Here is a 27,657-nt window from a genome sequence, read left to right on the forward strand (position 1 = left end):
GTCTGTATAGGCACTTTTACTAACACCAAAAGAAATACTTTCCCCCAATGACCCCTTCAGTAGTTTGTCCATGTTTGCACAAGTGCTTCACTAACATCAAATCAAACATTTCCCCCAGCAACCTTTTCAGTTCTTCTTCCATGTATGCCCAAGCATTTCTCTGACACCAAATGGAACATTCCCACCCAATGATCTGTTCAGTAGTTTCGCCACGTATGCACAAGCACTTCACTGACATCAAGTGAACCATTTCCCCCAGTGATCCCTTTAGTAGTTTGTCCATGTCTGCATAAGCACTTTACTGTCACCAAATGTAACATTTCCCCCAACAACCACTTCAGTAGTGTCTCCATGTATACCCAAGCACTTCCCATCAAAATGAAAACATTTCCTCATTTCCTCTAGGACCACTTCAGTTGTTTGTTCATGTCTGCACAAGCACTTCGGTGACACTGATATGTGCTCCTATTTTGAGCCTGTGTCCACTTTATTTGAGGATTTATCCAGCTATCTTGAACAAAGAGGTCGAGAGTTATGCAAACCTCTTAACTGCTGCTGCTGCTTGACTGCCTTCACTCTTCATGTCTGTATATACATGCACACACAAACACACACACTTTTACTTTCATTCACATAAGCGCGCGCTCGCGCACACACACACACACACACACACACACACACTTTTATGTTTTTTTCCTTTTACTCTTGCTAAACAGCAAAAGCACTACTTACTGAGTGTAAAATAATGTCTCGATCAATATCACTCGCACTCTCATGCACACATACACTCAGACACAGTTCTGTTTTTTTTTTTATTTTCTTTTTTTGTATTTTACATGTGCTAAATAGCAAAAGTGCTGCTTAACGAGTGTAAAATAACAGCAGTCATTAGCTTTCATTCAATCCAAGCTCCATGGCATATACACATGCACTCACATACACACACTTGCAAACACAAGCATACATGCACTCATGGACATCGGATACAACCAGACACATACACACTGTTTTTTTATGTCCCTTTTCCCTGTCTCAGCTTTCTTTATTTTAAATCTGAGCCAGGAGCTGGGGTCATAGTTCTCCATTCCAATGGAAGTCAGAGAGGAACACAAAACCACAGATTAGTTCATCCTGGGAGCAAAAACAAGACTGGAACTGTGAATTAACAGGATATTTAAAAATAAAATGACACCGTGGGTGGAAATGAAAGTGAGATGTCAAAGTGGGCATCACTTCTGTCAGCTTAACTCGGACACAAATTTAAACACTAGGACTGTCCCTGTGTTATTCTAAGATTCCTTTTAAGGGAAGGAGGATGTTGCTTCCTCCAACCACATGACTTTCCACACAGTCAAGTCAACATAATGTATTACACCTCCACAAAGCACTACACCACATAATCCCCACCCAGTGAAAACCTGGTGGGATGAGTGCATTTGGCCTGCCAATTTCCCACTCAACTGGCCCAAAAGTTTAATGACAGTGGAGTACCTCCAAACTTCCCAAAACTTCCTTGAATTTCAATAACATATCAACACATCTATGACTATCATTCCAGCATTAATTACCTGGGCACCTGTTTTGGTTTTAGCAGTTTTGTGGATCTGTTCATAGGTTCATAGGAGGTTCCAAGGCTATTGGCCCTAGGGTCTTTAAAAGCATAGCCATGTTATATCCTTGTTCCCTTATTGGCCACATTGTATGGTCTATATTTGCAGCGTGAGTCTATGATTAGCACAGACTGCCCTTATCCAAGAGGGACATATGTGACACCCCCCAGGGTAAATTTACGGTCTCCCATCCAGCCATCTAAGTTGCACTTAAATAGGATCATTGAGGAGCTCTGCTTTATGTGAATTGGGAGTTTGTTCCAGAGGAGAGGCAATGTCTGGAAGACATATCTGTCTCTCCAGCATATCCTGTTAATGTCACAGGCTAGGTTAAGCTCCCTAGAGCAAGGGAATCTTCTCCCATTCAACCTGCAGATGTGCAGCATTTCCATTAGGGCAAGGTTCGAGACTGCTCTGTAGGCCAGGTACAAATCACCTCTCAGCAGCCTATAAGTTAGAGAGTAGAATGACAGGGCCTTCAGTCTGTCCATGAAGGTCATGTGTTGAAAGCATTGCATTTTTTCTGATAAGAAACCTTTGAGGTCTCTCCAGATGCTGCAGATGTCTGGTGAGGTGCATACAGAAGGGAGAGCTGTAGTGTTACTTATGAGATGTGCAAAATAGAAGGCCTTCCTTACCTCTGTGAATACATGATGATCAAAGTTAAGGTTATCAACCTGTGTTCCCAAATTTCTTACCACAGGGTTTGAGCTAAGGGGGGTACTGTCAATACTGAAATTTGCAGGGACTTCTCCATTGCCGAAAAGGATGATAATCCACTTTTTTGCACTTAGTTTACGTCCGTGGCTTTGGCACCAATCATTTGTCTGTGTAAGCCTTTTTTCTAGCATGTCAATATCATTGGGGGACTCAATGATTGCACCCAGTTTGCTTTCACCGGTGACCTTGGTAAGCCACAGGCCATCTATTTTCACTTGGATGTCTGAGAAATAGATTCCAAACAGCAGGGGCACAGCACAGACCCTTGTGGTATACCACTGGTAATCGGTCTGATGGTAGAGGTGGAACCCCCAAATTTGACTGTATGCATTCAGTAGGTTAGCCAGTTGGCTACTCGTCTAGTGACATATGAGTTATTTCCCAGCTGGATGAGTTTCGCAATGATGCCTGAGTGGGGGACTGTGTCAAAAGCCTTGGCTAAGTCAAGATAGGCTGTATGCACTATTTTGCCTTCATCCAGGGCTTTGGTACCACTCTCAAAGAAGTCCACCAGGTTTAAGAAGCATGATCTACCCTTAAGAAAGCCAAAATGGAGCGGGTCAAGAGTTTGAAGGTCACTTGTATCTTTGTTGATAAGGTCCATGGTGATTCTCTCCATGGCATTGCAAAGGCTGGTTAGGCTTATGGGTCTATAGTTCCCAGGGTCAGCTGATGAACCCCCTTTTTGCAAGGGAATTACTGTTTCTGTTTTCCATTCTGCTGGGACAAAGCCAGTACTCAGACTGTGGTTGAAGAGAGTGCCAAGGGGTTCTGCTAGGTCCTGTTTTAGACCATTTAGTAGGCTTGGGATTTTATCCAGTACCATAGTACCTGTGTTTTTGGCAAAGGAGAGTGTGGTTATGACCTGCTTTTTGGAGATATTAGGTAGAGGACTGGTGACAGATATGCTTTGGGGTATGTCTGGCGGGGACAGGTGGGTGACGTTTGCACCAAATCTGTCTGCTAGCAGGTTGGCAATGTCCTCAGGGTCTGTAGGAGTGTACCGTCCACTACTAGTTCAGCTGGGCCTTCCCTTTTAGATTTCTGATGTAGCTAAAGAATACCTTGTGAATATCCTTAGCTAGGGATGCTAGTTTAGCTTCATTATTGGCTTTAGAAGACTTTACAAAATATCTAATTTGCTTGCTCAAGCTGTGGTGGGTATCCTTCATCTGGTGAGTCAGTTCCCTCTTGTTCCTAGTCATTAGTTTCTTCCTGTTGTTGTAAAACCTATTTAAGTTTGATGTCCACCAGGGTGACTTGTTTTTTGTTTCTGAGGACCTTGTTTTAATCCGTTCAGGTACAGCTGAGCCTATACATTTGTACAGATGTTTCTACAAGGCATTTGTGTACATCTATATATAGGAGTCGCTGTTGACAATGGTAGCAGGGGGTCTGAAACTATTTATGCCATTGCTTAGGAGGCTAGACTTTGCTTTGGAGAATTTTTTCATCCGTTCTACTCTTAAGGGGGGGGGGTCAGGTAATTATCGTTACTTTGAACAAGACTGATTTATGATCAGAACTTAACCAGGGAGGGCAAAACACAGTGGATAGTGCAGAGACCTATGTTGGTGAGTACTAACTTTAGGACATTCTAGAGCACTTGTATTAACAAAGTCCAGGAACCTTAGGCTGAATGCATCTGTGCTCATATATGACTCCCAATCGATTGAAGGATAGTTGAAATCACCCATGACCAAGGTGTTTGGATGTATAGTGAGTAACTCAAGTAGGTCCAGATAGGCAGAATGGTTCTCATAGTTCATGGTGGGGGACCTATGGCTAACAATGAAATGGAAGGGGGTTTTACCTACAGTTAGTTTTATGAGAAGCAAAGCCTTTGTGCCCATCTCTCCAGCAGCTGTTGGTATGATATTTTCAATTACCCCCCCCCCCCCGAATCAAATTTTCTGAAGCAAGACTTCTGCAACCGCCATGGAGGGGACCACTTGCTTTGTTCAGGTGAGCAATACGTCTCCTAACATATTTTCATATCACTTTGCAGGCCTTCCATTTCTCCTTTTTTTACATTTCTTGGATCACCTCATCTGGTGGTCTACCTAGCTGAAATTTCTGCACTACTGCTCTCTCTCTCTTTAATAGTACTGCATACTGTGGTCCTCTGGGCCTGCTGCAGTTCAAGGTGAAGTTTAGCTTTCATCTGATTGCTCTTCTTTCATACTCTGTAGCAAATGTAGCCGAAACAACTCCTGTTGACACTTTCTCATCATCCTTCAGCTTCTGTTCAACACTGATACTCCAGTCACATTTCTTCACCTCCTATTTTGATTGCTGTTTCTTAACATTGGAGTCAATTTTCTTATGCTCTGTCAGTTCTACAAATAAAATCCACCACAGAGCATCTTCTTGACCTTGAAGTTGAGCACATTTTTATGTGTAGCTGAAAATGAGACATCTTTGCTTTCATCCTGCAGCCTTTCATATTCCGTTTTGTATCTACTTCACCTTCTCATATATTCCTTTTTCTTGTATCCACTTGGTGACAGACACACATTTTTCTTGTTGCAAGTCTTTGCATGAAAGAGTCTGCACTTACTGTACTCCTGTTACATTTTAAATGCTTTTTCAGTCTGTGTATGGCTGAGACAATTTCAGTCATGTTCTGAACCACAGTATTAATCAAGTTTGTAGAGTTCACCCACAGTATTAATCAAGTTTGTATTCACCAGAAATCAGCTCATGATACCCATTTTTCATTATAAAAAAAAAAATAATTTGAAGATTCTGTACCAAGAGATCAGAATTCCTTCACTGACTTCAATTCATCTCTTACTTCAGAAAAACCTTTCTTTCACTGCATTTCAGGTTCTACTTAAGTACATTTCTTTATCTACTTACCATAAAAGTAGATGTTTTGAGTGTCTTCCCAGTTGCAGTAATAGCCTTTGAGATTTCCTACCATGGAAGCCCTTGGCCAGCCCAAATATCAGACACTTGATCCCTTCCCCAGGGGGGCAGCAGATGCCCTCCTATCTAATGTCAGGATGTGCTAAAACAAAGGACCAGTACCACTGCCTCAGGTCTCACTTATCCCAGGATGAGAGTCCCACTCACTCTCTTGCTTCTGGCCGGGAAGTATCCTCAAAAGGGGAGACCAACAGAACTGGGGATGCACTACTTAATTATGGGATTGCAGTAATATCCTTTGGGATGATTCTCAAAGCTGTGTGGAAAAGACAAATAGATATAAATGCTAAGGAGGACAGATGAGAACCATTCCAGATATCCGAGGCAAATCCCACCCTAACCCTGGAAGCAGAGGCTTAATTGCAGTGTTTGGAGAAGTGTGTACTTATGACCAGGTGGTTATTTCCAGTATGGCTTGAGTGGGGACCCTCTGAGGAAGGCAGTAGCAGTTACTGCAGCCCTGGTGAAACGAGCCCTAATGTGGTCAGGCACCCTTTTGCCATGGTACTTGTATCAGAAAACAGAGCAGCTAGAGGTCCACTTTGAAACAGTCTATTTACTAACAGGCTTTTCTTTTTGTTTTTTGCAAAGCAATAACATTTTGTAAAAAAAATGTGTTTATTTTAAATTTGTCCAATTAGAATCTATGCTGTCTGTGGCTATCCAAGGAATGCAGAGCTCTCTGTCCATTGTTTTTGGGAATAGGAAAGTACACATGCAAGTGCACAGCTTCACAGAGAGACAGCCACAACAATACTTTAGGCATAAAGGAAAGGTTGGTTCACAAGAGGATTCCTATCTTTATGGAAGTTTATGAAGGGCTCCCTACAACAGTGCTTTTAGTACGGAAATTCTTCAACCTGCAGAGAGAGCCACCAAGAGGGCAGTTTTCCTGGTGGTAAACTTGAGGTAAGTGGGGCAACAGGCTCAAAGTGTGGCAATGTCACCTCTTCAAGTAAACCTCAGGTTCCAGGAGGGGGTATGGGTCTTTCTAGGGGGAATAAGATGAAGGACACTCTTGAGAAACTGATTAAGGACATGATGAGAAAAAAAAGAGGTGGGTGCACAGGCAGGCAGGCTGAAATGGCACAGACTTGTATTTTAACAGAGGTAACACAAGGTGAGGGGCAATTGAGCTTGCAAGGGTCGTTGCCCCTAGGCCCATAAACAGTGGGAAAACCTTTTCTATTTTGAGATTTATGACTTCCTGGTGCTCTGTCACATAGCCTCTTTGAGTAGTAGTAGGATTTCCTTGTTAAAAAGGTATGACAATTACATCATCACCCTGTCTGCTTCACAGTCATCAAATGAAGATGTATGGTGGTTCCCTTGAGAGTGAGGATGAGCACTTCCAGTGGCAGCACCTAAGGTTTTTCCTTGGCCATGCTGTGGAGCATGCAGAACCAGTGCTTTCTGGACTAGAAAGCTGCCTTCAGGATCAGAATCACAGCTCTTTGGCAGTACCTAGGGAAAAAGGGGTTACAGGAAGTAATAAAGTGTACATAAATAGAGATGTTCAAGGGAAGGAGAAGGCATGTGTCCTTGAGGCCCAGTGAGTTGGGGCTCTTCAGCAAAATTTGTTGATCTGTTTGTTCTGTTTTGAGGCTAACAGGTCTACCTTTTAGCACACCCCACTTGTCTGTGAGTGTGTGGAATACTGATCTTGGTCAAGCTGAGCCGGTATTTTGACTGTGCATCTTGAAGTTGCTTTGTTGGATCAAGGGGATGCCTGTGAACTCTGGGATGCAGAAGAACTGCATCTTGTATCTTGACTTTATGATGTTAAGAACCCACCTGTCTTGGGTAACATCTAAACAGTTACTTAGACAGAGGGTCAACTTGCTCACAGGCTTGTTCAGGGGAGTTGGGGGATGGGATGGGGGGAACAAGGAGGTGTTTTTCTAAGTCAAAGCTGCTCCCTGCTGGGTCTCTAGTGCTGGGACTCACAGGCCTGACGTTAGGGTCAGCTTGCTAACTTTTTTGCTGTTTGTCTCTTCTAGTTTTACTGCTGTTGGATTTGAGCTGAGAGGCAGGAAAGGACCAAAATCTTAGTAAGATAGTTCCTACTAAATCTAGGTGGAAGGAGTAGTAGAAAGCCCTTGACTCTCTCCATAGTCTTAGCCTTTTCTTCCAGTGTCTTAAAAACACTTTCAGCTTGGAGTCCAAAGAGCACATCCTTGTCTAAAAGGGCACCCAGGATTTCTGCTTTGACAAGGTTAGGCTGGGACTGCTCTCTTAACCAGGCATGTCATAGGTTCATAGGTTGGTACTAGGCTATCAGCCCTAGGGCCTATACAAGCCTAGCCATAACAATTCCCTGGCTCTTTCTTCCCACATTATTTACTTTCCTGGACCCCTGTCTAGCAGGGCGAGTGACGTGATCCCTGGGGTGAATTTCCTTTCTCCCATCCAATCGTCAAGGTTCCTCTTGAAGAGGTCCAAAGAGGCACTCTGCTTGACATGTATGGGCAATCTATTCCAGAGTCTGGGGAGTCTCTGGGTCAGGAACCTATTCCTCCAGCATGTTTTGTTTATTGTGATGACAAGGTTTAGATCCCTGGAGCGTGTAGCTCTGAGGGATTGGGATTTCTTTAAGTGTAGCATGTCCAACAGCTCTGGGTTTGACATGGCCTTATATGTTAAGCAGAGATCGCCTCTGAGTAGACGATATGCGACAGAGTATAGCTGGAGTTTTTTAAGGCGGTCAGCGTCGGGCATCTGCTTTAGGCCTGTGATTCTTTTAGTGAGGTATTTCTGAGGCCTTTCCAGTTGTTGCAGATGTCTTGAGAGGTACATACCAAATGGGGCTGTATTCTATAATGGGTCTAATGAGGGATGAGTACAGTGGGACAATGACCTCCATTTTTCTGGATGAAAAGCCCTTCGTGATGAGGTGTGCCACATAGAAGGATTTCCTGACTGTTGTGGCGATGTGGTTATCGAAGGTGAGACCACTGTCCACCTGTGTCCCTAAGTCTCTTATCACACTTTCTGTGTTTAGTGTACTGCCACCTATATGGTAATTCATGGATACATGTTTTTCCCAAAGGGATAACAATACATTTCTTGGCATTGAGCTTGAGCCCATGGCTCTGGCACCAAGCATCTGTTTCTGTAAGGCCCTTTTGTAGAGTATCCACATCATTTGGGGATTCAATAATGGCTCCCAGTTTGCAGTCATCTGCAAACTTTGTTAGCCAGAGTCCCTTAGTGTTGACCTGTACTTCAGAGAAGTAGATGCCAAACAAGAGCGGCCCCAGGACTGAACCCTGAGGTACTCCACTTGTCACTTGTCTGGAGCTGGATTTGGAGTCGGCTACTTTTACAGTGTGGGTTCTATCAGTAAGCCATTTAGCAACCCATTGGGTGACATAGGGATTAATGCCCATCTTAGTAAGTTTATCTATGATTCCAGAGTGGGGGATGGTGTCAAAGGCCTTGGCAAGGTCTAGATAGGCTGTGTGGACCACCTTACCCTTGTCCATGGCTCTGGAGACTGATTCAAAGAAGTCAATCAGGTTCAGGAGACAAGATCGGCCCTTCACAAATCCAAACTGGGTGGGGTCCGTGTTTGAAGGTTGCCAATGTCTTTGTTTATAAGTTCCATGATAATACGCTCCATGGCCTTGCAGATAAGGCTTGTCAGACTGATGGGACGGTAGTTTCCTGGATCCAAGGTGGATCCCCCCTTGTGGATTGGGATAACTGTAGCTCTGCGCCACTCAGTGGGCACGAAACCTGAGGTGAGGCTATGATTAAACATGACGCTTAGGTGAGGTGCCAGTTCATATTGTAGTTCATGTAGTACACAGCCCGGGATGTCATCTGGTCCCATGGATGCTGTATTCTTGGCTTTAGAGAGTGCGTTTTGTACCTGTGTGGCCGTTATTACTGGAATTTGGCAATCTTCCGTTATTGAGATGGGCCATTTAGGGGGTGAGAGTGGGGTGAAGTTGGCACTGAATCGATCTGCCAGGATACTGGCAATATCCTTCGGATCAGTATTTTTAATGCCATTCTGTTTTAGCTCAGAGCAGATCTGAGCATTGCCATTTACATTCTTGACATAATTATAGAATGCTTTGTGGTTGTCTTTGGAATCTTTGGCAATTTTATTTTCGTAACTAGCTTTGGAGGATTTTATGAGGCATCTCAGTTTCTTACTGAGGCTAGTAAGGGAGTTTTTTGCATCCTGGGATTTTCCTCTTTTCTGCAAAAGTTTCTTCCTTTTGTTGTAAAGTTTGTTTATGGCAGGGGACCACCAGATTGGCTTCCTTTTTGGATGAGAGCATTTTGGTTCTATTTGGGATGGCACGATTCATGCATGAGTGGATGTGCTCGTACAGTGCCATAGTGTAGGATTCAGCAGTTGAACTTTCAGTTTCCGTCTGCATGGGTGTCATGAAGTTTGTCACTTCTGACTTGAGTAGCATGAAGTTGGCTTTGGAGAAGTTTTTTATGGTGGTTTCTTTACTGGGGGTTGGGATGTGGATGTTAAGGGTGATTAGCTTATGGTGAGACCTCACTAACGAGGCGTGACCATAGGTATGGAGCATTGATTTCCCATGTTGGTAATGACCAGGTCTAGGATATTGGAGCCCCTGGTGGGACTATGGATTAGTTGATCCAGGGTGTTGGAATTTATGAATTCCAAGAACCGTTGCGAAAAGGTGTTGGGACATGAGTAGTTTTCCCAGTTAATGGCAGGGTAGTTAAAATCACCCAGTATTAGGGTGTTTGGTTCTATCTTAATATTTTCCAGTATGTTTAGAAAGGTGTAGTGAGAATCTTGGGGCATGGTGGGGGATCTGTAGCAAGCTACAATTTGGATTGCAGTCTTACCTAGTGTTAGTTGCACTTGGAGAATTTCAGACACATTGTGTTGGCCAACTAGCCTGGTGGTGTGAATATCCTTGGTGAATATTGACACTCCTCCACCTTTAGTGTTTCGGTCCTGGTTTGGTGGCCGAAAAGTGTGGTAAGAGTTGTAGCCTGGTATTGCAGGGGTGCTCTCTGGAGCCTTGAACCAGGTCTCAGTTACTGCACAGATATCGATGTTCTCCATTTTTAGGAGTGCCTCGAGAGAGTGCATTTTGAGGTTTAGACTTCTAGCATTGAGTAGCACTACCTTCAGATTTTGCATGCTTGTACCTGTTATGGTGGTGGTTTTGTCCTTTGAAGTTTGCCTAAAAAAGGCACTATAGGGGTGGCAAGAGCCTTAGCCAGTAACCTGAATCCCAGGGGCGTCTCTGATGACCGACCCCATGGCAGCTACCCTGCTTGATGCTTCTAGAACAAACCCACATTGCAAAAAGGGTTTAGCTACCTGAGTGTAGTACTGCTTCATAGGTTCAACAACTCTTTTGGGAAAGTCTTACCTTCTGTCCCCTCGAGTTTCTGTTTTATCTGATCCAGACAGGATTCTTGGAATTTAACCACATGGAACTGACAAATTAAAGCTCTAATGGCCATGGTAGCCAAATTATAGACTGTACCTGCCAGATCTTTTGAGAGTTCTCTTTATCATTTGGTAGGGGATTCTTACAGATGTATCCCCTTGGATCCACTGGGCCCTGAGGAAACCATCACAGGATCTGATGCAGGATTCCTGTATAGGTGTTGCGAGAATACAAGACTCTGTAGAACTGGTCAGGGGGTTAGGAATTAGGCTGCAGGGAAGTAAATTGAATAACATCATCTACCACCTCTAGAACTAGAGGAACAGATAGGGGCTTATGCTTAGGCAGGCCAAAAAACTTCATGATCCTCTTTTTAGATTAAGGATGATCTTGAGCTTCCCAGCTAAAAGAAACTCCATCTTATATAGATTCTCCCCAACTGCTAAATCCTCAGGTGGTGACCTCCCTCCAGAGGTTCATAATCAGGATTAGGAAGCCAGAGCCTGCCTACTAGCTCTGAATGCATCCAACTTCCTGGAGCTCTCAGCCTGACTGAACATTGACAGGGTCGACAACAAAGTGGTCTCACCTGAGATCTAGGCAGCAGTTGTCAGAGGGGAATGCAAAGGTGCCTCTCCTCCTTCAACAATCTCAAGCCTGGGGATTTCTCCAAAAAGGACATCCTGTTGTCAGACTAACTACCTTCAGATGTTTCTCCTACCTTTTTCAAGACTGATCAGCAGCAGGGCCAACAAATGTCATGGCATGCGAAAGCCACACATGATCTTTACCCTCTTCTTTTTCAAAATGTTTCTGCAAGCCCTACGCTTAACAGTCTATTATTAAAGAAAACACACTGGGGACAACTGAACATGTGGTGCTCCAAGCCCAGGCAAAACAAAGAAAGTGAAAGTCGGGGTGGGGTATTTTGTTTTCCACACTATAGGCAAATATTAGATTTTACTGACATCTAATGACAAATTATACCACAATAGTAAAATATGTTCCCCAAAGGTACACTTATCTTTCAACATTCTCTCTGGCTTCAGATTGATGGACAAGCTAATGACACTGGTTGTTCATGATCTGACAGCAAGAAAGAAAGAAATGAGGTGATGGTGACAACTGACAGCTCCTTATCCTTTGACATCCTGGCGTCAGATGGGAGGGTGTCCATAGACCCCTGGGGAACAGATCAAGTCTCTGGTATTCAGACAGGCCAAGGGCTTCCATGACAGGAAATCCCAAAGGTTATGACTGCAATAGTCAATCACAATGAACATCCACAGTTTCCTTTAAACATACAACCTCTTGTGTCTTACATACAGCAAACTGATCTCCATTTTGTTTTAGGACATCAACCACTACACTTTGAGTGTCTCAATTTACTTAAGACACATTTGCATCACCTTGTTCCAGAAACTTAGGCACTCTTACTTATTTTATTTTTTATTTACATTTGATGACAAGTTAAGCACAATAGTCCAATGACCCTTTTCTGGCATGACCTGGGCCATGGTTACTACTAAATTATGTACCATTAGACATATATGAAAAATGAAAAGGGCAACAATTTAAAATAATCACAAATATAACATTTAGGGCTGGCTCGTGGCACTGCCTGCTGGGCTGCAGCCCCTCTAACAAAGCCAAAACTCATCTAATTTTTTTTTAATTTCAACTTTTTACTATTATTTGCTTTTTCATTTTAAATAAAAGAAACTGCCATTTTCTGGAATCAGAACTTTAGACTTGAAACTGCACCTGTGCAAAGTTCCATGATCTGCTAAAAAGGTACTGGCTTCTCAGTAGGGTTCAGTCGAAAACCAGCCCTGTGTTATCACAGGTTCTTTCTGCAGTTCTGAAGCAGTGGAACACCTTATCAAAGGACACTAAATGGACTGCTGTGTGAAGCAGAGAGGGCTACTTCTTACTGGTTCAGGCTGCTTCAGGTGATCAAAGCAGCCTGAAAAACAAAAAAAGGAACAAAGAAGTGGAAATCAGCCTGTACGAGGCAGGAGTGTTTTACTTATTTTAACAAGGACTCTGTGTGCTGCCAGCCATGACCAAATACTTACTCTCCGGGACAAGACAAAGTGGGGACACGTATATCTCTAGTGACTGTTATTATTTATTAATTGTAATTCACCTTTTCTCCCCAGAGTGTCAGGAGGAATTAGGAAGGAGAGAGCAAGATCAGATTTTAAGTCAAAATCGAGGTAGTTGACAGCTATTTTATGTGTGTGTGTGTGTGTGTGTGTGTGTGTGTGTGTGTGTGTGTGTGTGTCTCTTTGCATAAATGTATGTAGAAAGGGAGTTGGGTTGCACTGTATGCTTCTGACAGCAGAAAGTTGAAATAAATTCATGGCTATTATTTATGTATTTATTCATTCGATTGTATGCGCGTATAGCATACATGGAGTGGGGGATGTATATGCTCTCAGATATCCCTGATTTTGCAGAATGCCTCTGACTGTGTGCCATATTTTTGTTTGATCCTTGTAATATTTATGTTTTTGTCTGATAATTAATGTGGACCGGTTACAAAATACTGACAAGCATTTTAGTTTCAGCTGTAAAGCCTGCTGATGAAAAAGCTTGTTATTTAACTAAGTGTATAACATTAATATCTGTTCCTGATTCTGGTACTTTGTCTTCAGTTCTAAAAATGAGAAGTTGATAGGTATGGGGGGGGTGCAGTATACTGAACAGTGAAAGCAGTTAACTAAGGTACATTCCCTTATGTATTCATTTGATTGCAGTAAAAGTTTTGTAGTGTGCTATCACACAAGTGCTTGCAATTGATGGCCATTTATGTTTGTATACAATGTATATTAAGATGTATATGTAGAGGGCACAGTTGCTCTCAAATGTCCATGATTTTGAAAAATGTCTGATTTGGCCACATATTTTGGTCTCTTATCAGATATTTATCTATATCTGTCTATACAGACATAAAGATATAGATTTATTTTTTTACAAATCAGTAAAGATGGCAGTCAGTGAATAATGACATACCGTAGGTTTTCATACTTAATAGCCTTCACAAAAGCATATTACTGCAAAAACTGTTGTTTTATCAGCTTTATAAATTAATGGTAATATATATCCCTTCTTTTGGCTCTTTGTCCCCCATTGTTTTTTAGCTTTCGCCTTGACTCTTTAGTTAAGACGTTGACAGGTACTACCTGTGTGCAGGTTTTATCCAGGTGCTCTGATTTCTTCTGCCAGACCCTCAGGTGTACAATGTATGCCTGTGGCCACTTGTGATTTTACTTTCATCTCAATCTAAGACTAGAGGGGCACAAAAAAGGCGATTATCTTTTTAGAAGGGTGGGGAGGCAGACTGTATTACCAGATAGGATTTATACATCCTTGCAAGTATTTGTCATCTCATTGTATTCCATTAGCTTTGAACATTAAGCTTTAGATGCAACTTATTTTTCCTAGAAAGAAAAAATAATGACTACATTTCTTTCCTCACTTGTGATTATTGTTTAGCCCATCATTTGATGCAAGTAGCTGACACACAAACACTTTGAGAATTGGTTTATATACAAACACACAGACACTCCTGGGGAAGGATGGCACAGGTTCTCCAGCTATGCCCCCTCCTGCCAGGCTATAAAGTAGTAATCACTGCCACCAACTACTCTTATCAGCTACTAATAAGGCCCTTCCCAAAGGGTGACCAATTTCACTGTGTAATATTACTGTTATCCAAACAGTAAGTGTGACCCAGGGCTAAAGCTATTGGAGTGGCTTGGACAGTATCACCGAATACATGCAATGTACTCTGTTGTTGTTGTCTTTAGGCTTTTCCCGGTTAGGGGTCACCACAGTGGAACTCCGGTCCGCTAATGATTGGCAGTAGATTTTTCACGAACACCGAGGTGCCAGCTCGACGTCCAACCTTCTACAAAGGCACGTCCATTTACGCATGTCTTTTGAACGGCCACCCAGACGCGGGGAGGACATGCAGACTCCACATAGAAGGCACTCCCCTCACTCCAGCCGAGAATCGAACGGGAGAACCTCTTGCTGTGAGGCAACAATGCTACCGCTGTGCCACCATGGTCTAACAGCTTAAATTATCTCTACACAAAACAGCCACAGGTGAAAGGTTTAAAAACATTTAATAATAAATAATAAAACCACAAGACAAATCTTATTACTTCAACACAATGATATTACAGAGTTCAGAGATCACAGGAAACTTTTAAAATAATATTGTAGGATAGTCTGACATAAACATAGAAAACAGCCAGACTAATCTTACTATTTCTATCTATCCCTAAGAGAAATACTAAAGTCTAAGATCCTACTTACATACAGAACAAAGGCAGAGTGCTGGTGAGTTGATGTGTTCAGGTTCAGACAAAATCCAAAATGCTTTCCTTTCTTTCTGTTCTTAAATTGATAACACAGTACTGCTGAGTCATTTCAGATTACATCATTCTTAACAGTTCCTTAGTTCCTAGGCTAACAGAAACTCAAAATTTACATTTCTTAGTAAGCTGCACCTGACCAGGAAGCCATCCGCAATAAAAGACATTATACATGCAAAACCTTAGTAATTATCTCTTAAATCAAGACAACAGAAATAATTTCCTGGCCCAGACATGCTGTCTCTGAGCTTGAGATCAGTCATGCAATGCTTGACTTATCATCTTTCTTCCAGCAGAGTGCACTGTGGTTACATTTTTGAAGCTCCGTACAACATATAGTTTAATCATAACATATACTTCTCTTTACATTTGTAGAACAAGCCTGTGGATTACATTAATATTTACAATAACAATAGAATTATTTATGAAATTCTATCTAGCTAAGCTGGCAGCTTTCACACACACAGTCATGATACTTGAGTGCCAAATTTCCACAGTATGAACTTCATTTTACCTGTTTATCAGTACTCTCTGCTCCCCAAACTTTTCTATGATGCAGAGTACCTTTCTGAAAAACTTTTTTTTCACAAATTAGAGACACAGCATTTTAGTACAGTTTCAAAGGTGTTCATCTATAACAAAATAAAGTTCTTTACAGCAGGATTCAGCAATTGCTCCAGGCATTACTAGATCAATTTCATTGTGAAACCTCTTTCTAAGAAGTTAATCAGTATGCTGAGATTTTCCTGGATTAGAACTTTGCTTTCATTGTAACCTCAGACAGACAATTTGTCATAGCAATTAACCCCCATACCAATATTAGATTTCCTTCAAAAATTTCATCTGGTTCATACACACACATCTCTTCTGTAGGACATAACTTTCAGAACTGAAAACTGTTTCCACTAGTAGAGGGCTCTATTTTAAAAGCAGAACCAGCATTGTTTCAAAGTTTGACAATGAATGACAGCTAGTCTACACCATCTATACATCCACACTTACAGGTCATTGGCAATTCTTAAGACTGACTCAGAAAACCACGTCTGCCATCTGCAGAGCTTATGCTATAGGCAAGGGGAATTGAAATAAATTGCAAGGTCTTTCTTTTTTATCGCATATGCATGCACACACATCTATTAACAATTCAGAACTCACCGATCTGCCTATCACATGTTTGGGAAGTGGAAGGAATCCAGAACATCTGGAGAAAACGCACACGGACAGAGGTAGGTCATGCACACTCTATATAACAGGCACCCCAGCCAAGAAACAAATCACAGAACCTCTTGCCATGAGGTGACAATTCTATTCACTCTGTGACTGTGCCATCCAGCTGTTGTACACAATCAATTTCAAATGCCCTAAACTACACACTTTCTATCACATCTCTTTTAGCTACATTTATTATAGCTTCAAACACAAACGTTCCTGATGGTTTACCAACTATAACTCCCTACAGATTATACAGAGGCAACTTTAAACAGGTGAAATAGAAGCCGTGAATTTTAAGTTCTAGACAATTTTTATCCATTACTGCATAACTCACTTTAAGCACATATTTTTTTCATATTTTGCAAATCCTAGCAATGCTCTGAGCTATTAATAACAACTTTCTTGTACTGGGGAGTCCCCACAGTTCTCCTAAGGTCATAAGTAAAATGACGGTGCTTCACACTTCATTAATACTTCTTCCTTCTAAATACAGTTAGCATTTTATCATGAGAATGCAGTACAGTTTCAGAATATTCACTAACTTAAAATAAATGGCTAGATGAATGTTACTTTGCTGGACCACTTTATAAGCATACTTCCAAAAGCCTTGTTTTTGCATCATTAAATGCAATTAGCATGGCTCTGCAAGCTCTGTAACTTACACCAACGTTCCTGGTGGCTTGCATTTTAGAACCTGAAAGTGTACACCTTAGGTAATCAATTTCATATCACTTTGTTGAAACTTTTTAACAGTTCTTGTCATCATGCCTCTCAACATCTTTGCTTAAGAATTCTGGACAAAGCCAAAACATAATGGTGGGATAAAGGCCCAAACTCATGGACATTTTAAATACTACTACAATTAATTTAAAATGTAATAGAACAAGAATGTTTTGCATCACCATGCATTTTCAGAACAGTAAGAATCAGGAAACTGTAATGTCTGCCATTACTGACTGGCTGTAACCCTCAGTGATTTATCAGAAAAGCTAAACAATGACAAGGTTTAGGGTAAAACAATGAGGCAAAATCAGGGGAAAGTCTTTAAACTTGCTTTTATAATTGTTTCCTTTAGTTCACTTTTAAGAGTCTAGCTTCTATTTCTGGTTCTCTGCTTTGGATGTGGCAATGAAAATCTTAATGAATCTATCCAACACTCAATTAGAACCTCATTCAGTGATGCTTCGTTGGGCAGTTTACACCCCATTCCCATTTCAATGCATACACTGAACGTCACAGAAGGCATGTTCTTCACACAGTACATTAGTGCTGGTTGCTGTACAGCTATGCTCTGTTTTTTTTTTGCACAGAACTGTCACCAGATTTAAACACGGTTCAATATTTTTCTTTTCAGGATGGGGCAGATCAGAAGTCATAACTTTAAGATCACTTTGCCTGTAAAAGAATGCTACTGTAATATCACAAGAACTTGTTTGTCTACTTTTGGTGGAAATTAGCTCATGTATCATGCACTTTCCATCAAAAATCACTTTGTAGTTTAATTTAGGAAATACTAGGAACACAGCAATCTAAGCTTACATACTGAAATTAAGCTTTACCGAATATAACACAATACATGAAGGACTTTGTCACGGCATTCAGAGCAAAGCATAGCTTGTGGCTTTTCATGTTCACCAAGTAAAATTAAACACACAGTATACTCATATATATCCCCCTTGGGTGAAATGCCATTATCATCAATAGGCCTACAAGTTAGTTCAGTCTACTAAATTTATTTTCAGTAGGACTCCAGAATTCATACTTTTCACTTTCCAAACACAAATCTCCCATTTCTCCCTCTCTCTAGGAAAGTCTCTTATCTGACTTTTCAACTCGAAGTCTTGGTGATCTCTCTCTGGCTGAATTCTTCAAAAACGCCTTTGGGTCCAAGCCCATGGCCTGTGGTCCTCAGCCACAATCAAATGTACCTGCAGCCTTTACTGCACTATATTATTCCCCAGGTTTACATGACCCTCCAAAGGCATGTGATCCATCAAAATTAATTGCATCTCTCGGTGGAGTGCATATTCATGCATGTTATGTATTAGGTTCATAGGTGTTTACTAGACTAATGACCACAAAGGCCTTTTTAAGCCTAGCCACACATCCCAAACCTCTGACAAGTTTTGATACTCTTGATAAGTGTAAGCAGGGGTTTGGGAGATGAAACATTTACAAGCAGGGGCCTGGAAGATGAGCAATTTACAGGTAGCCTGTGTCCGTTAGAGACATAGGTGCCAAACAAGGGATGAATTTCCTGTTCCCCATCCAACTGTCCAAGTTGCACTTGAATTGGATAAGGGAGGAACTCTGCTTCACATGAACAGGGAGCATGTTCTATATACAGGGTAGTCTCTGGGATACATGCCTGTCTCTCCAGCAGGTCCTATTTATATCACAGGCAAGATTTAAGTCTTTAGAACAGGTAATTCTGGTGCTGTTTATTTTATGGACATGCAGGAGGTCCATCAGAGTGGGATCTGACAATGTCCTGTATGCCAGGCATAGATCTCCCCTCAAATACAGGGAAAATGCCTTAAAGTGGTTTGCATAGGACATTTTACTTATGCCCTGTATTTTTTTAGTGAGGAACCTCTGTAGACATTCCAATTGTTGGATATGCCTGGTTAGATACAGTGCAATGAAAAAGTATTTGGCCCCTTCCTGACATCTTATTTCTTTGTATGTTTGTCACACTTAAATGTTTCAGATCATCAAACAAATTTAAATATTAGACAAAGATAACCCAAGTAAACACAAAATGCAGTTTTTAAGTGATGATTTTATTTATTAAGGAAAAAAGCTATCCAAACCTACATGGTCCTATGTAAAAAAGTAATTGCCCCCCTTGTTAAATCATGAAGTAACTGTGGTTAATCTCATTTTTGGGAAAGCTGAGTTCAGTTTCACTAGCCACACCTAGGTCTGATTACTGCCAGACCTGTTGAATAGAGAGATCACTTAAACAGAACCTGTCAGACAAAGTGAAGTAGGCCAAAAGATCCCAAAAAGGAAGACATCATACCGCGATCTAAAGAAATTCCAGAACAGATGAGAAACAAAGTAACTGACATCTATCAGTCTAGAAAAGGTTACAAAGCCATTTCTAAAGCTTTGGGACTCCAGTGAACCACAGTGAGAGCCATTATCCACAAATGGAGAAAACATGGAACAGTGGTGAACCTTCCCAGGAGAGGCTGGCCTACAAAAATTACCCTAGGAGCACAGCGACGACTCATCCAAGAGGTCACAAAAGAACCCAGAACAACATATAGAAAACTGCAGGCCTCACTTGCCTCGGTTAAGGTCAGTGTTCATGACTCAACCATAAGAAACAGACTGGGCAAAAATGGCATGCATAGCAGAGTTCCAAGACGAAAACTACTGCTGACAAAAAAGAACATAAAGGCTCGTCTCACTTTTGCCAAAAATATCTTGATGATCCCCAAGACTTTTGAGAAAATATTCTGTTGACTAATGAAACAGAAGTTGAACTTTTTGGGAGGTGTGCGTCCCGTTACATCTGCCATAAAAGTAACAGCATTTCAGAAAAAGAACATCATGCCAACAGTCAAACATGGTGGTGGTAGTGTGATGGTCTGAGGCTGCTTTGCTGCTTCTGGACCTGAACGACTTGCTGTGATTGATGGAACCATGAATTCTGCTCTCTACCAAAAAATCCTGAAGGAGAATGTCCGCCCATCAGTTCATGACCTCAAGCTGAAGTGCACGTGGATTCTGCAGCAGGACAATGATCCAAACCATACCAGCAAGTTCACCTCTGAATGGCTTAAAAAAAAAACAAAATGAAGGTTTTGGAGTGGCCTAGTCAAAGTTCAGACTTGAATCCAGTTGAGATGCTGTGGCATGACCTTAAAAAGGCGGTTCATGCTTGGAAACCCTCCAATATGGCTGAATTAAAACAATTTTGCAAAGAAGAGTGGGCCAAAATTCCTCATCAGCGATGTGAAAGACTCATTGCCAGTTATTGCCAATGCTTGATTGCAATTGTTGCTGCAAAGGGTGGCACAACCAGTTATTAGGTTTAGGGGGCAATTACTTTTTCACATAGGGCCAAGTAGGTTTGGATATTTTTTTTCCTTAATAAATAAAATCGTCACTTAAAAACTACATTTTGTGTTTACTTGGGTTATCTTTTTCTAAAATTTATATTTGATGATCTGAAACATTTAAGTGTGACAAAAATGCAAAAAAATAAGAAATCAGGAAGGGGCCAAATACTTTTCCATTGCACTGCACATAGCAAAGGGGCACTGTACTCAATGACAGGTCTGATAAATACCGAATACAATGGAACAATAACTTCCTTGGACGTAGATGGCATACATTTGTTTATAAGTTAAATGAAAAAAAGGCTTCCACCACAACGACTTTTCGTTGTGGTAGAAGCCTTTTTTTCATTTTACTATTTTTCCTCTGGAGGTGGTTTTTGGTTTGGTTGTTTGTGTTTTGTTTATAAGTTGTGCAACGTAGAATGATTTCCTCACTACTGTAGACACATGATGGTCAATGGCTAGATTACTATCTATGTGTGTCCCTAAGCCCCTGACTACTAGGTCAAATCTAAGGGGTGCATTGTCAATACGATAGTCACCAGGGGTGGATGACTTCCCAAAGGATACTATTATGCAATTCTTGGCATTTGGTTTTAGTCCATGGCTCTGACACCAGTTTGTCTGTGCCAGCCCCTCCTGGAGAACATTTGTGTCAGTGTGAGGTTCAATGACAGCTCCTAATTTGCAATCATCTGCAAATTTAGTCAGCCAGAGACTACTGACATTGGCCTTCACTTCAGAGAAGTAAATGTCAAAAAGGAGCAGTCCAAGGACTGATCCCTGAGGGACTCCACTTGTGACTGGCCTCTTTGTAGAGGTGGACTCCCCAATCCTAACTTCCTGGGTCCTGTCTGTGAGCCAGTTGGCTATCCACTGGGTAACATACGAGTTTATACGTAACCTCTTGAGTTTGTCAATAATGCCCGAGTGGGGTATTGTGTCAAATGCCTTGGCCAAGTTTTTAATCTACAATCAAAATGTGCATGTAGAAAACAGATATTAATCAGCAGAAACACTGTGCAGTACTAGTAATTGGATGCACAAGTCTGCTGTGCTAAACAGAGACAGACACATACAGGTCTAAGCCATTCTTTGCTGGTGCAAGTTGTCATTAAAATGAAGGATGGTAACAGACCACTACTTATGCTAATGTACATTGAGAAAAATATGATTAAGTCTTCATTAAACTCAGGGATGGTAACAGACCACTACTTATGCTAATGTGCATTGACAAAAGTATGATAAAGTCTTCATTAAACTCAGGGATGGTAACAGACTACTACTTATGCTAATGTGCATTGACAAAAGTATGATAAAGTCTTCATTAAACTCAGGGATTGTAACAGACTACTACTTATGTTAATGTGCATTGACAAAAGTATGATAAAGTCTTCATTAAACTCAGGGATGGTAACAGACCACTACTTATGCTAATGTGCATTGACAAAAGTATGGCAAAGTCTTCATTAAACTCAGGGATGGTAACAGACTACTTTGTTTGTGTCTTTCGGCTTTTCCCGGTTAGGGGTCGCCACAGCGGAACTCCGGTCCGCTAATGATTGGCAGTAGATTTTTACATGCTGGCTTGTCGGTCCTAACGCACAACCTTCACCGAAGGAATGCCCATTCATGCATGTCGCCACACAGAAGATGCTCTGAGAATCGAACGGGCAACGTCTAACTGTGAGGCGACAACGCTACCGCAGCAGCACCACCACCACAGATAGGGATGGTAACAGACTACTACTTATGCTAATTTGCACTGAGAGAAGTATGAGAGGTGGGAGGAAAACAGGAAATGCTATTATGTTACTGTTACAACGATTATTAACAAATTATCAATAAAAAGTTACTAGTTATGATAGAAAACATTTGAAACATCAAGACCTGTGAGACATAAACAATTGTGTGGAATTTGTGGCACATTTTATGAACTTTATAAATTTCTGCAGCACATCCTAAATTAACCATTTCTAAAATAATTTAGTTTGTTAGCGGGAATCTTCAACTGGCGGAGAAAAAGGTGAAGATTTTTGAGAAACAGGAGAGATCAAACCCAAGAGGAAATGGAAAGGGTAGTGAAAATCATGGAAGATGCCCCCAAATTCTGGGTTTTGTTTAGAGAAAAAAAAAAGACTTCATATGAATTGTTACTAACGCATTTGTTTGTTCCTTCCCTTTCTTCTGATACTTTCTGAAGAAAATGTTTTCAGAGGCTGGAGAATACTGGGGGGGGGGGATGAAAGAGCTGCTCAATAAGACATGTTTTAGCCTATGCCTTCATTTGCAGTACTTTAAGAACTGTAGTACTGAAAATGAGAAGTGACAAGAACTGTCGAGTCTTGTCCTCAAAGTGTCAGAATTCAAAGGAATGGTCACAAGTACTGCCTGGATAGCCACACAGTGAGACCAGTGCCTTTTTTTCTGAGCAAGACTGTAATTTTAGTCAGTAAGTCATCATATAACCACCTCAGAAGAAGATGCTCAACAGGATGCATTTGTTACATTACTGCAGCACTTGGCCATGTGACCCTCATCAAGTTATTAACCATTTCATTCAATTCCAGGATAGCAGCCTGGTAAGATAGAACATATGGCCTGACAGCTGATGTTATCTTACTTCCAGAGTGAAGGCGGTACAGACCTTTCAATGCTATAGTTTCTTTGTCTGATGGCAAAGCTCCCAAAGACAGAGCTCACGCTGTGGAATTGACATTAAATCAACGATTCCAGGATCAGCTTTATAAACTATATACAGTTCAGGGTGTTCCTCAGGGCCATATATGACTCACCTGGACAACCAATATACAGGGCTTTAGCATGAGGAAGCTTAGTTGTACTCCATACAAAACTCTTAATGTGAGGAAGAAAAGGAAAAATAATCCAAGGTGATGACATTTCATTTGATTTTATATACCCAAATATCTGCTCTACATGATGAAGCCTTTTTATCTCTGCAGTTAAAATACTCTTTCCATCTTTGCCATCTTAACCAAAGTAATATCTTCAGATAGTAAAGTCAATCATGTAGAAGAGACATCTTTATCACTGGCAAAATAAACTGCTGGGTGGACACAGTATTTCTGCAGGATTCCTCCACTTCTTCCCCACGCTAGTCTGTATCATGTATTTTCTCTTTACAGTCAATGACAAAATATAACCCTGGATGAAGCAGCAAAAGATGACTGAAGAAGAAGGTTCACAGGTGAATACTTGGCTAACTGCCCTGAGGACCAGTCTAAGCCTAGCCAATAATCTAATGTCAGAATCAAACCCTACACCATTGTGTCTATGGAATGAAGACCTTAACCATTATGCCAAACTCACTCCACCAAACTTTGTAGGTTCCACTGAGATTTGAAATCAGATGACTGGATTCGTAGTCCAGAGTACTAAGCACTACACCGTGGAACCACCCAAAAATACAGAGATTACCACATTTGGGGAAATCACAGTAAACATTCCAACCAAAGTGCAAGGGAAGAGCCCTGGATCATGATCAGTACAGCATAATCTGCAACTGGTATACACTGAGTAAATAAGCAAAATATTTCAATGAGAATTCACTTGTGTCTTCATGGTAGTTAATAAGTTCAAAGAAGAATTAAAAAGTCTCAAACTGACAGTGAATATGAATACATGGTTATTTACAATAATTATGCTGGCACCATTAAACGCACTACCAATGAAGACCAAGCTGAACTACTAACAAAACGGACCGGACATATAAAAATTTAAGAATACTAGGTATCGCTAATCACAGAGTAAACACACTCTCTTAGGGTAAGATCAAACATCACAAATCTGAGTCTACAAACACTTATGAATAAAATGACTGCGGACACCAAAGCACTGAAATGTAAGCATGAAGGTGAACCCAAAGTGGTGTCACTAGCATGAACTCTGACAACACTGCATACAAGCAGTGTATTAGGTAACTGTTAAACAGGCAGTGGTGTCACTAGCATGAACTCTGACAACACTGCATACAAGCAGTGTATTAGGTAACTGTTAAACAGGCAGTGGTATCACTAGCATGAACTTTGACAACACTGCATACAAGCAGTGTATTAGGTAACTGTTAAACAGGCAGTGGTGTCACTAGCATGAATTCTGACAACACTGCATACAAGCAGTGTATTAGGTAACTACAGGCAATGGTGTCACTAGCATGAACTTTGACAACACTGCATACAAGCAGTGTATTAGGTAACTGTTAAACAGGCAATGGTGTCACTAGCATAAACTCTGACAACACTGCATACAAGCAATTAAGTCAATATCAATTCACCTCCTCTTAAATGATGGAGCAATTATTTGGGACCTGTATCAGCTGACTCTTGGACACGTTCCTATAATGTTCTAGAGACTGAATTGTCCTTTAGGTTAGGCTGTTTTAACTTAAGGAAGTCTGAAGAGTAGGAAATTAGTATTTTTATGCACAGTACTTAACAAAAAGTGGGATGCTGGAAATAATCACTTTTGTGATAAGAATTTAGAAATTAAAATATCACAAAAAAACTCTTCAAAATATCAGGAGATAAGACATAAGAGGTCACCTGCTACTCCATAAGAAAACATTGGTTGTATTCATATACTGAATGGTGGCAGGGTTCAAGTATTAGCAGAGGTCAAATTCTGGAAATTTCCCATATTTCCCTATGTAAAGAAACAGGGTTGATTCATAAGAGGGATTTACATTTTTACATGACAGCAGCAAAAAATATTTTAAGACAAATTTAAAACCACTAGTGTTCTCCCCACATATGTCGTATGCAATATCCAACAATGGGAGGTGGCAGTAAAAAGGGGGAAACCCCTCTGATTTATGTCCTTGTGCCCCATGACTGCTAGCACTACAATGACAAAAATGAGCTTCTCCTGAAGAAAATGCTTGTAATTACGACTTGCTGTTTTGAAGCCACGTGACCTGCTTCTTATATTTAAAAAATGTAAATTAAGTGCACTTAAAATTACAGCTTAGAAGTCAAAGAAGCACTACACATAAAATAAATGTGGCAACAATCCATCTTAAAATATAGATCTTTGATAAAACAAAAAAACTTTTGTTATGAAATGTTTAAACACTCCTAAAAAACTGCTACATGAAGCAATGTCACAAAATCTGCAGCCCTAAAAGAAACACTGCTAATCTGGCTAGTAAAGGACAGAAAGTATTTGAAGACGACTATATTGCAGCAATGACTGGCATTAAGCCAGCAGTCTATTTAACTTTCTAATCACTAAGTGCTTGCTGACTCAGTTCAACAGACCGAACACATATAATGTATAAGGCCAATTACCAGGAGCAAGATAAACACAGACACTGTATTGTTACTTTTAAGTTCCCAGTAGAAAAAAAATAAAATCTGGCAACCACACCAGTATTTCAACTTTATATACAGCCCATGCAAAAATCAAGAGAAATGAACACCAAGTTTATTAACAAGCTCCTGCATGCATCATTCAACACAGTTTACGTTTAGAAAACAGCAGCAAATTTCAAGTATGTGCCGCTGTATTACAAACTTTCCATTCAGCTTAACTATACCCCTGTTTCATTAAGTGAAACAGTCAAAAATGCATTCTGCAACAGGAGATGGACAGGTTGAGTCATGGCTCTCGAAACAGATTAAAACCCAATCCTGCTTTCCTTCAAACAGAGAGGATAGCAATTTTGCACTTAGTGAAAAAGAAACAGGCCCAGTAAAACTGTGTTTATTATTTTGCATGACGTGATGAGGAAGATATGTATCTGTGGATGACACAACCGATAACCAAAACCTTTGAATTTCCTGAGTTCCAAGCATCAGCATTAATGCTAAGAATCCAGTCGTTGCAATGCATTTTCAGTTGCAGACATCTTGCTGCATTAATCAAAATGAAAACTGAATTATTATTATTTAACAACACTGTGCAATTACCCTTTGAGTAATGAATGTCCTTTGCTGCTTGAAAAACACATAAATTACCATAAAATACCATCTTAAACACTGGACAAATGTATTACAGTCTAAGTATTAACAATGCAATGCCACTAAAAGTACACACTTGGTGAATTCTCTTAAAATATAAGAAAAGTACCATGCAGTTTATCCTTTCTGATAAATGAACAGAGGAAGGAGAAGTGATGGTAAAATAAACAGATTCCACAAGCTTTTAAAACTGTTTTTTTTTCTCATAAAGCTGTAAAATGTTACTACAAAGAAGCACTGAGTAAGAGCCGAGCTCTGAAATATAGTCTTACACTTTGGCTTCATAGTCTTTGCAGGCCTTATCGAAAGGCTTTTTCAGATCCTACAAAAAGAAAATATTACACTGGGTAAGTAAAAAGTAACTTGAATGACAAGCTACTAAACATTACTGCTTTTAATAATCTGCACACATTCAATCAAATTTAAATATGTGATAATAATGGTACACAAATGTCACTACACAGGAAAGGCATAGCCATTTAGCCATTTACATACGAACTGCAGAGCAACAAAAAAAATGTAAACAAAGTTGTGAGCACAGATGCACAACCTATAATTATACTGCAAGAATTCTAATAGCATCACGTTTTAGCAGAGTCCACTGAATCTGTCTTGTCACCAGAAACTGTGTCACAACCAGATTTCTATAAGCTTGTTTCTTGATCCTCTGGTGTCTGATTGTAAAGCTCACACATGGATAACATAAAAGCAAAACTGATGAAGAATATAGGGGGAATTCAATAAAGCCTACACAGAGTGATTTTCAATGTAGGCAGAGTGGCACAGCCCCAACATAGAAACCGTCAGCCATGCGATCCAGTAAACAGAGCACAGGAGCGTGCATGAGCGTGCCGACATGGAAGCGTCCGTGGCATGCAAATCACCTCATATGCAGGTCAAATGCATGCAAATGAGGGTGATTTGTGATCCAGTAAGCAGAAAGGTATCTGTGCAGAAGACATGTTGGTGTCAGAAGTGTACACGGAAAATAACCATGTTCAATGTTAAATGTAAAAATTGAACAGGGGCTGTAAAAGCCCAATTAGAAGGTTGGAAATGTCAATGTAGGCAGTGATATATCCACAACTATGCCCTGTGACTCCAAAAACTAATGCAAATTACTATAAAATAATATTTTATAAATACTGATATTACGCTTGCACTGCACGCAGCAATGCACAAATATGCCATTATGCAAAAAAAAATTATTACAATGTTGAAAAACTAAAAATAAGACATCTGTAAAAAAAAAAATAAATAATGATGCATTATAGTGCCCTCCATGCAGTATGTACAATGGTAGGTTTCAGTGGGTGCTAAGGAGGCAGGCCCTAGAATAGTGAAGT

General features: G+C 40.6%; 1 protein-coding gene across 6 annotated transcripts in view; it reads right to left on the reverse strand.

Moving 5' to 3' along the window:
• The window catches only part of ASAP2 (ArfGAP with SH3 domain, ankyrin repeat and PH domain 2), a 2,005,955-nt gene that overhangs the window by 1,182,908 nt on the left and 795,390 nt on the right, over positions 1 to 27,657 (reverse strand). For all 6 annotated transcript variants that reach the window (XM_044079125.1, XM_044079114.1, XM_044079099.1 and 3 more), the window contains exon 5: positions 26,584 to 26,633. In XM_044079125.1, coding sequence (XP_043935060.1) covers positions 26,584 to 26,633 — 50 coding nt within the window. The remainder of the gene's footprint in view (positions 1 to 26,583; positions 26,634 to 27,657) is intronic.

Source organism: Protopterus annectens, chromosome 1.part1, assembly GCF_019279795.1.
Source record: "Protopterus annectens isolate FY-2018-M chromosome 1.part1, PAN1.0, whole genome shotgun sequence".
Classification (NCBI taxonomy): Eukaryota; Metazoa; Chordata; order Ceratodontiformes; family Protopteridae; genus Protopterus; species Protopterus annectens.